The sequence below is a fragment of the Lagenorhynchus albirostris genome, chromosome 6 (genome assembly GCF_949774975.1).
Source record: "Lagenorhynchus albirostris chromosome 6, mLagAlb1.1, whole genome shotgun sequence".
In the NCBI taxonomy this organism is placed as follows: Eukaryota; Metazoa; Chordata; class Mammalia; order Artiodactyla; family Delphinidae; genus Lagenorhynchus; species Lagenorhynchus albirostris.
The window spans coordinates 10,217,744-10,228,369 of record NC_083100.1 but is presented as its reverse complement, the minus strand read 5'-3'; the positions used below and the strand labels follow the sequence as shown (position 1 = coordinate 10,228,369).

Below are 10,626 nucleotides of genomic sequence, written 5' to 3'. Positions count from 1 at the left end.
AAGCAAAACACTATTCAGATTCTGTTTGAATGCCTAATTTTGGGTGCATAAGCAAAACCCAAGCTAATCTTACTAGGACATTCCATAAGAAAGAGTTCCCCAAATGTCTCTGTGAATGCCAGCTTTGCTCAAATGTACAAGACCACGTCTTAGATTCATTTTCGACAAATATAGTTTATTTGTAAGTATCCAAAATAAGATGGTTTAGATTTTTTCTTCCTCTTAGCAACTTGCTTTACCCATCAGTTGTTTTTCTTTCTAAGCCTGGGTTTATGCAACAAACATAGTTCTTTTCTGGTGACTATTATCAGCTGGTACCTCTTCAGAAAGAGCAGCCAAAGTTCTTAGGTTGAACAATGCATCCCATAAAATTACTCCAAAAGCCCAATCCCGGCATCTAATAGGAACATTTCTTGAATATCAATAAGAATATGACAATTAGGGGAATCTTTCCCTTCACTGCTGTTTAGTCTAGGTTATATCGAGGAGATGAGAAGATAGCACACTTTAGGAATGCCTAAGAAATAGTAAGCTATGAAGAATTAAATTGTCATCATGTTCCATCTGACTGGAAAAAAAATAATAAATAAGAGCAATTTAGGATCATCTGCAGGGTTCGACAGTCTTGTCAAATTTTGCATCAATGGACCATGAACCAAAACGTGATCTCAGATTCAGAGCATATATGCTCTTCCCTGCTAAAATCAAAGAAAGTCTGGGATGTTATGATGTATATAATTAAATAGTTAAGGTAGGAAAGGAGGAAGGGAAGGAGGAAAGTCAAGTGGAAAAAAACAGATAGAGAGGACAAAGAAAAAAGTATTTTCTGATGTATAAATTCGGGGAAAAAAGTTAAATTCACCTGCTTCATACTATCAGAAAAGTAAAACGCCCTCCCCCATCACTCTCTCTCTCTTCTCTTTCAGCAGCAGAAATAAACAAAGCAAATGTATGACAAAAATTTCATAATCTACTAAATGCAGCTTCCTTAAAATACATTATCTGTCTACTTCCCTGGGATAACGTTTGTTCTACTTCAATCATATAGCTCACTTCGAACATTCTTCTTCTATCTCTAAGCAGCCACAAACTCGTTCTGGAATTAGGTAAGGAATGATGTTTTCCTTCAGTAAAAAGCCATTTGCTCACCTTTGAAGAAAGTGGGCAAGGGAGTCTCTAGGGTCCGTCCAGGATTCCAGGATTCTGTGCTAGAACTCGCAATTCAAAGCCTCACATAGTAACTTTTCCTTCCATCTGTCTCTCCCTCCCTTCATCCTGCTAAGAGAAACTTATTGAGTTCCCCCTAGATGACCGGTCCTGTGATGGAAGCTGAGGATAGAACGTGAACAAAAAGGAAAAAAGAAAATCCCCATCTTAAAGACACTTCCATCCCCAGAGGCTTAAAAAATATTTACATAATTATAAAAATAAATATGTAATTGAAAACTTCAATGGAGGACATGAAGGGAAATTACAGGCTGCTATAGAATCCTGTAATAGAAGGATTTGATTCAAAGTTTTAACATGTCCTGAGAAAAACAAAACAAAACATGCATCTTGGTTTTAGGGGTAAAGAGAGTATTTTGTCCATTGACCACAGCCAATAAAATACTTAAACAAAATCTCATATTATGTTATTCGTGCTCAAATAAAATTTCTTGGGCCTTTGTTTGCTTTTAAAACTTTTTCTCTTGCTATAAAAAATGACTTCAAACATGAATAGCAAAGGATATTTACTACTAGTGGCTTAGGATGCTAATTTAAGATAAGCTAGAGGGTTTTAAGAGGAATGGAAATAAAATATCCAAATTAAAGCAACAGCCCTGGATCAGAAGTCAGAGGGTTTTTGTCCCCGTCAAACACACCTGAGCTGTGCTAGCTTGGCCAAGTTATACAGTGTCTCTGAACCTCAGTTTTCTCATCTCTAAAGCAAATGCCATATCTACCTTCAGTATCCTTCTGAGGGGCTTATGAGTTGAGGTACACAAAAGTGCTTTGTGCTCACCAGTCTAGAAAGTAGAGTATAAAAAGGGAGGAAACGAAGAGTTAAAAAAATAATGAATTCGTGTATTTATCTCTAAATTGCTTACTAATCACTAAGCAAAAGCTATTGCCAATATTATCAGAGTCAACTACTTAGCATGTCACACTTAGTACCCTGAAAAAAATACCAGCAAATGCTTTCTGCAATAAATAACCATATGTGCACTTGCAATCCAAATTTTGCTGAGAGAAGAAAGTGGCATTGTTTGGAAATACATGCTGGCTGGATTCTTTCTCTTCTTTCTCCCCCTCTTCAAAGCATATTCAAGGACAGTGGAGTGAACCTGAAAACGAGAAAAGTTCAACTTGAAAGAAAATGCCATTTTCATCGGAGGAGTGAGGTAGTAATTCTTCTTTGAGTTCCTCTCTTTAGCAGGCACCCGTATTTTCACTTTTGAAGCCTTTATATTTGGTACTGATTCCATGAAGAGTATTGCTCAAGACATACGGGCTCCATGGCCACCTGCCTTGCTTGATTAATGGGGCTGTTCTGAGAAATCATGGCCTGAAGGAGACATTTTTAACCAGTTCTGTCAGAAGGACTCACTCTGTTGACCTTCCCCGATTTCAGTGCAGGTTCTCCCAAGAGGCACGTGAGATTTTATAAATAGTCATCATTTGTAAAATATTCCAGAAGACTCACCTCTGAAATAAGCCCATCACACTAAATAACTTTCAATTATTGACGCGTTACCATCTCAATGAAGGGGCAGTCATTTTTACATCGAAAAAGAGCATTAGAAAATAAAACAAGATTTTTTTTGAACACCGTCAAGGAATGGGTTATTGATGACCAAGTTTTAACATATTTTTAGAGAGAATTCCCTATTTATTCAATCTGATCTATTTTGTCCTTCAGGTTTTCTTTACTTAAAAAAGGAACGACATATAAAATAGGAAACTCCTCAACTGTATTAATGCGAACATATTTTTTATTGAAGAATGAATGCATTTATGCTAAAGAGTCGTTTACATTTGTTGTGAAGCAGCAAGCGTATCTCCAAGAGGTGCATATTCCCCTCGACGTGACTCCATGCTTATTCTACATGCCTTAACACCGGACCCACACTCGGGGGCACACGTACACACACACAGACGCAGACATGGACACACAGATACACAGACCAAAACGCCGGCACCACTGCTCTCTGGATTCAATAAACTCTCATTTAAGGCTTCTGTAAGGTGTCCTAGTGCCCCTAAATTTATTACCAGAATTCGAAACAGACTTTCAGAAAGGAGCAGTACCTGGAAAACTAGTCATCTGCTCTCGGCCTTAAATGCATGGATTTTAGCCAATCCTTTCAATGTCATTCAATATTGACTCTTTGCGTTTATGATATCTAAAGATTCATCAAACTGAGAAAACTCAGGCTCTCTTAGTGAGAATTTCTCATTAGAAATACCGAACAAACTGGCAACTCTGACCCTAAGAGATCAATCCGATTAGAAGATAAGGTCAGATTTCCCTTTAGAATGGACAGAGGTTCTCTAGATAAGTCTGGTTTATATCATTTGTCTCCTACTCGAGCGTAGTGTTGAGTGATGGGTCAAAGATTCCTTAGTGATACCAACTCAGATTTGAAGCTTGCCATGAAAGGTTCATCAGAAAGGACCATCAACTAAATACGTTACCATAAATCGGGGTTGAAGAAAGGACAGCCCACAAGGAGCTTGTTCAGTCGCTGATAACTCATTCCCTTTTTCCAACCTATCTGTGGTGGTAGTCTGAAACTCCCACTTTGTTTGATTGTTTCTTTCATCTGCTTGGTTATTTTCTTCCCTTTTGGTGTCCTGCAGTGTAGGGTGAGGCTGCATCTCTGTGGGGATGGTGGCGCGGACTGGAAGGGCGGAGAGGGAGGATGGGGCAGGCGGAGGAAGGGGGCTATTAGTAGTTCCAAGTGTTCTAAGAAGATAGATGAAGTGAATACAATAAGAGGGTACTACTTGATATACTTATGTAATAAAAGCACTACCTTTAACTGTGAATTAACTGCCAACTATCAGGTTGTTAGCTGTAAAGCTCAATAACAGCTGTGCTGATTTGCTTACTGAGGAGAGAATCTGAAGCCAGCCAGGGGAGAGGAGCTCTCAGGATCAGCCTGAGGTGTTCCTTTAGTCCAGAGGCCTCCTCGCCAGCAACAGCACTCACCACCTCCCCACACAACTAGGGATCCTATAGGGGCATCTAACATTCTTGTTGGGTTTCATAAGGCAAGTTGGGATGGTCCATCACATAAACAGCCGCAGTGTATTTGCCTGAGAGCGCTGAAAATCGGCATGGAGAGCTCCTACAGGGAGGCATTGGAAAATGAGAAAAAAAAAAAGAAGACCAGAGTCTAGAACTTTCCTCCCCAGCCACACTCCCACCTTCCTCATAGTCACAGCAGCAGCAGATTTCAATGTAATTACTTTAATAATACATTTCTTTAGATTTAGAATTGCTCTTCTGAATTTAAAAAGCTTGGTCAGCCATTAATTTGGCAGTCTTTTCATCCCAAATTTGAATCATTGCTTATTCATCGCTTGTCTTGAATGCCTTGACCAATGCTGCCTTTGCTGAAGCATCCTCAGTTCACTCAGCCGTCATCGGATTCCAATTCCTGGGACACCTCTTCCGAGGAGCTGTTCCTGTGGATCCGGCCGTCGCTCTTCATACTGTGGAAAGTCTTCTTGAAGGCCTCCATCATGGCGTGGGCCAGCTTCTTGGCCTCCAGCTTGCTCTCGCACTCGACAGCGTGGCAGTCCATCTGGTAGGACAGGTCGTCGTTAATCTCCCTGTAAACCCAGGCGAAGATGTCGGGGCTCACGTTGTGGTCGGCGGTGCAGTAGGCAATGCGGGCCACCTGGAAGGTATCCATGTGCACCGTGGCCTCCCCTTTGTGGTCGAGGTGATGTAGCCACACTTGGAACGGTCGGATTTCCAGGAGGGCATTGGCTGGAAAGACGTCTTCTCGGGCTAGCGTGTGCTTTTTCCAGAGCTCGATGACCGGCTTTTCTGTGCAGCCTGACAAAAACTGCATGCCTGTGGTGGGGACCTTACCCAGATAGGTCACCTGCAGAAGTAAGAGAGGAAGAAAAAGGAAGAGGTCAGCAGTAGGCTCTTCGTTCTGCTTGTTCACTGATGTTCTCAAACAATCATGGCGTCACCCTGGCAGGATGGAGAGACATCTTTCTTGCTCCCTAAAAGAATAACTGCCATCCGAATTTATATTTTTTCTCCCTAACAAGTTGACCCCTTGGCAAAGGTACTGAAATTTAAAAATAGGGTTAAACTTTAAAAATTAGAGTTTTAGAGACCTACTCTCCCTCCCTCAGCCCCCTTTTAAACTCAAATTAGAATGAATGATTATGATCTTTTCCAAATTTGGCATTTCTTTGACACCATAAATCCACTTGAAGTTTATTTTCAACCAAACACACGCAGAATTTAATGATAAAAAGGAGTCAAAAGGATGTTGCATCTGAAAAACAAAATCTTTATTAAACTTATCTCCGACTCTGGTTCTCTCTCCAAATCACTAAATGTCTGATTTCACCTAAGCTACTTGCTTCTAGCAAATGCCAAGGACACAAAAACTGTTCTATTTAAATTATGGCCTAAAACATGACTGTTTTCTCACCAACATAAAGTTTAAGCAATTCTTGAACTGATGGGCATCTGGTTAGAGTGATAAAAAATGAAAGATCTACAGATAGGTTAAGATTAGAACCCTGGTTTATCAAATAGCTAGATGGGCAATACTAAAACAAAGAAAAATAATTCCAGGTGATTCAGATAGTGTCCTTTAAAAAATTGGTTTATGATATACCAAGAAAAGATGTTCATTCTCTCGTTTTTGTTTTTTTTCACTCGTCAACATGGATAGACCCTCTACCCCTGGGCACCTGCATTATGGAAACACACAAAACTGAAGAAATCATTTAAGAAATAACACAAAATAGTATGTAATTTGGCTCAAAATTAGAGGCACGGATGTAAGTGCTATGAATTTTAGGAAAAAAAGACCAGAAAAAGGTCCAGAGAAATGGTGAGAACTGAGAAAGGACATTTAGCCACAATGATTCCAAATCAATGTTTCTGTTTAATGGGACAATAAAGTCCAGAGACAAAAAGTTCAGGGCACAGACGTTAAGTCCTGTTGCATCTTTTTGTGTTTTGGTTAGCTCTTATACAAGAGTTCATTGGCTAATCCCTTTAAAAAGATGACTCTTAGTAAAGAGGCACAAGTGCTGCCCACTCTAGAAATATTTACTAGGAATCTATTATGTACGATGGCAACGTGCCAGGTGGGCATGGGGGAGAGGGAGGATGGAGAGGTCCAAAATCAGTGGAAGAAAGTAGCTGAATACGTGTTCAAAGCAGCGTTTTTGAGGCAGGTGAAGATAAGAATAAATCCCAGCTTATCAGTTCACCGGGTGGGTGGTCCTGGACAAACCACCAGCCCTTTGCACATGCACAGATACAACTATGATGCGAGGCAGCCCATGAAAAGGAGAGGCGAAGGGTACCACCAAGTACCTGAGCATTTAGCAGAGCCAGTGATGGCACCCACCGTGCTCATGGAACACCTCTGGGAGGGGAGTCATTGGATTTCAAAGCATCAGAGTTTCAAAACCTAGATAGGAGCCCAGCAAATCAGATGGTGAGCAGGAAGAAGGAGCAGGAAGGCAGGGGCTGCAGTGGGGAAAGGCCTCACCTGTCTGGGCACATGGGGCACTTTGGCCTGACCACACATTTGCCCTAAGACAGCCATGAAGGAGAGACAGATGGTCCATGACCGCTGGATAAAAACAGGCTGAACTTTGAAAGCTGGCCTTGCATGCCCTCTGAGGAGTCAGGTCTTCTCTGCTCTTGATGGGATGCCACTGAGGGTCTACAGTCCAAGGGGTACCTGGATTTGATGGAGGCTGTGATCTTGGACGGCTTGACAGATGCCAGGAAGAAAGACGGATGGGGAGAGCTGCCTAGCAGCAGGATGATCAGGCAGGAAGTTGTTGCAGCAGCACAGCCAGGAGACAGGGGTGGCCTGACTTAGGAGTGGAGGTCGTGGGAAAGGACAGTGGGGACAGATGGGAACGAGATTCAGAGGTAAAACTGACAACACTCGGCAATACACTGAAGGGGGAAGATGACTCAGACAGACACTGCAAGTGCCTACACTCCCCAAGGAGGCGGCTGGGTGAACAGTTCCTCGTCACTCTGGATTGGAGTCACACACTAAAGGTGGCTTTGTTGGGAGATGCACAAGATACGGCTCTTGACTTATACTACTTACTGAAAATGTGCTTTCTGTATATGGTACTTATGATATCTTTATTAACCGTTAACAATTTTATTTTTTTCATTGAGGCGAAATTCACATCACACAATATTAACCATTTAAAAATGTATGCTTCAGTGGCATTTAGCAGTCAACATGCTATACAACTATCAGCTCTGTCTAGTTCCAAAGTATTTTCATCACCCCAAAGGAGACCCAGGCCCCATTAAGCAGTTACTCTCCACCGTCCCCTCGCTCCAGCCCCTGGCAACCACCAATCTGCTTTCTGTCCTTATGGATTTACTATTCTAGATAGTTCATACAATTAGAATCACAAAATATGTGACCTTTTGTGTCTGGCTTCTTTCACTTAGCATAATGTTTTCAAGGTTCATCCAAGATGTACCATGTATCAATACCTCATTCCTTTCTATGACATCTTTACTTTTGGAAGTGGAAAAGCAAATGGAGTAAACTAGTTTTAGCGTTTGACGTGAAAAGTATTCTTTCTTACTGTCCCCCCGGAAACTAGAAATAACTATGTTTATATTTGTTATATTTGATAGAAACATTCTTCAGAGGAAGGGAATCTCCTTTGATGTGCTTTAATCTCTCTCTCTCTCACATACACACACTCTCACACAAACACAATTTTTTAAAAAAATTATACAGTGGCTTCTATCATGATATAATTAAAGGATGAGTTTTAAAAACTTTATTGTAAGTTGTTGATGGTTCCCTCCAGTGGGAAGCAACTTAATAATAGTAAAATTTTGACAAGTAAGAAAAAAATGTATTCCTCTCGTAAATATTTATTACTTAAAAACTAAAGATTTTAAGGGAAATAAAGTTTTATTTTGGAAGTGTGCTTGAGAGAAGAATGGAGCAGAGATTATAACTCAAAGAGTTTAATACGACAACAATGAAAGCTATTTAATAATACGCAGACACTTATATAAAATTTTCTTTTAAACACTGAGGTTCAATGTATACACAGATGTAATCTCCTGGCACTAAAGTTACTAGGAAAGTAATATTTATTTACTGGCCCGGTTTCACTAGTATCATCTAAACAACACACTATACACCAAGCATAAGGTCCCACATTGCTGTTCATATACACCTGCAGCCAAATGAAGCCACACACTGAATAGTAATAACGAATATTTGTATCACACTTTAGGTAAAAAGCACTTTGCATGCATTAGATCCATTGACAACCCTGTAGGTCAGGATGGAATATTATTATCACTAACCCGATTTTAAAGACAAGAACCTTAGATGGGGTGGTAGCACTGGGGTATTGAATTCCTAGACCACTTTGCTATTAGATGAGAGTCGTTTCCTTGTAGTGTCACTTTTCAGCCACTTATTCATTTTTCCCATCTTTGGGCTGTCAGAGAAATTTTAGCTTTGTATGAACACCCTAGAAGCAGTGGGTCCTCCCAAAGAAAGAATAGCATTCTGTTGTTTCGTGCTTTTGTAAATGACACTCCCTTCCATGCCTGGGCATTTCTTTAAAATTTATTCTTGTTTTATAACTGCAGAAAGTAAGATTCAAAAACCTAAACTTTTCAGGTAAAACAGAACACAAAAAAATAAGGTAATATATATTTATATGTTTTATATAAACAGATAATATACACTTTTTGCAAATATTTATTATATGTTTATAATATGTATATTATCTGTTTTCTAAAACTCAAAAACACATAGAATCTATTTACAACGAAATCAAAGAAAAAATACTTTTAATCTAAAGAACTGCAGACTTCTGGCATCTTTCCAAAAGTTTTCTGTGAAAGGAGAGACATAAACAAGTTCTACCAGCACTAATCCTGAATATTCCATTAGCTTCATCTTGCAAAGTATTCCTAAACCTGCATATGGAGACAGGCTAAGAGCAGATTATGTGATGATGCCTCTCAACTTTGATATTGACAAGGGCCAACGTTCACACCAACTGTTTGCTGGAGCACCACAACTTATGTCTGCTCTCAACTGGGATTTGCAGTGGAGGCCACAGAGGCTGTAGTGGACAGACATGCCCTTCCTCCAAGCACAGAATTCGCAAACATGTATCTGAAATGCCAGAGAACCGCTGATTCTCCGGTGATGGCAGCTCCAGTCCTGATACTTGAAAATACCAGCCTCTTGGCAAGGCTCTTAGGCGAGTCCTCTCTGATAAAAATGCGCTAACCCTGCCCAAACCTTCCCAAACAGTCCCGGTAATGAATGGCTCTCTGGTTCCTGTAAGGTGTGGCCAACACAAAACATGAGTCAGAGGGTCTAACTTATACCACTGGGTGAACCTTGGGAAGTCAATGAAATTTTGTTTTGTTACCTGTGGGGAGTTGATAACTTTGTCTGAAACCCCATGAGATTACATAAATACAAAAAATAATGTTAACAAGGGTACTTCTTTTTTTTTTTTAACATCTTTATTGGGGTATAATTGCTTTACAAGGATGTGTTAGTTTCTGCTTTATAACAAAGTGAATCAGTTATACATTTACATATGTTCCCATATCTCTTCCCTCTTGCGTCTCCCTCCCTCCCACCCTCCCTATCCCACCCCTCTAGGTGGTCACAAACCACCAAGCTGATCTCCCTGTGCTATGCGGCTGCTTCCCACTAGCTATCTATCTTACGTTTGGTAGTGTATATATGTCCATGCCACTCTCTCACTTTGTCACAGCTTACCCTTCCCCCTCCCCATATCCTCAAGTCCATTCTCTAGTAGGTCTGTGCCTTTATTCCTGTCTTACCCCTAGGTTCTTCATGACATTTTTTTTTCTTAAATTCCATATATATGTGTTAGCATACGGTACTTGTCTTTCTCTTTCTGACTTACTTCACTCTGTATGACAGACTCTAGGTCCATCCACCTCACTACAAATAACTCAATTTCGTTTCCTTTTATGGCTGAGTAATATTCCATTGTATATATGTGCCACATCTTCTTTATCCATTCATCCGATGATGGACACTTAGGTTGCTTCCATCTCCTGGCTATTGTAAATAGAGCTGCAATGAACATTTTGGTATATGACTCTTTTTGAATTATGGTTTTTTCAGGGTATATGCCCAGTAGTGGGATTGCTGGGTCATATGGTAGTTCTATTTGTAGTTTCTTAAGGAACCTCCATACTGTTCTCCATAGTGGCTGTACCAATTCACATTCCCACCAGCAGTGCAAGAGGGTTCCCTTTTCTCCACACCCTCTCCAGCATTTATTGTTTGTAGATTTTTTGATGATGGCCATTCTGACTGGTGTGAGATGATATCTCATTGTAGTTTTGATTTGCATTTCTCTAAT

General features: G+C 40.3%; 1 protein-coding gene across 2 annotated transcripts in view; it reads right to left on the bottom strand.

The window, feature by feature from the left end:
- Positions 1 to 2,957: 2,957 nt before the first annotated feature.
- The window catches only part of PID1 (phosphotyrosine interaction domain containing 1), a 255,879-nt gene continuing 248,210 nt past the window's right edge, over positions 2,958 to 10,626 (bottom strand). For both annotated transcript variants that reach the window (XM_060151921.1, XM_060151922.1), the window contains one exon: positions 2,958 to 5,099. In XM_060151921.1, coding sequence (XP_060007904.1) covers positions 4,623 to 5,099 — 477 coding nt within the window. In that variant the 3' untranslated portion in view covers positions 2,958 to 4,622. The remainder of the gene's footprint in view (positions 5,100 to 10,626) is intronic.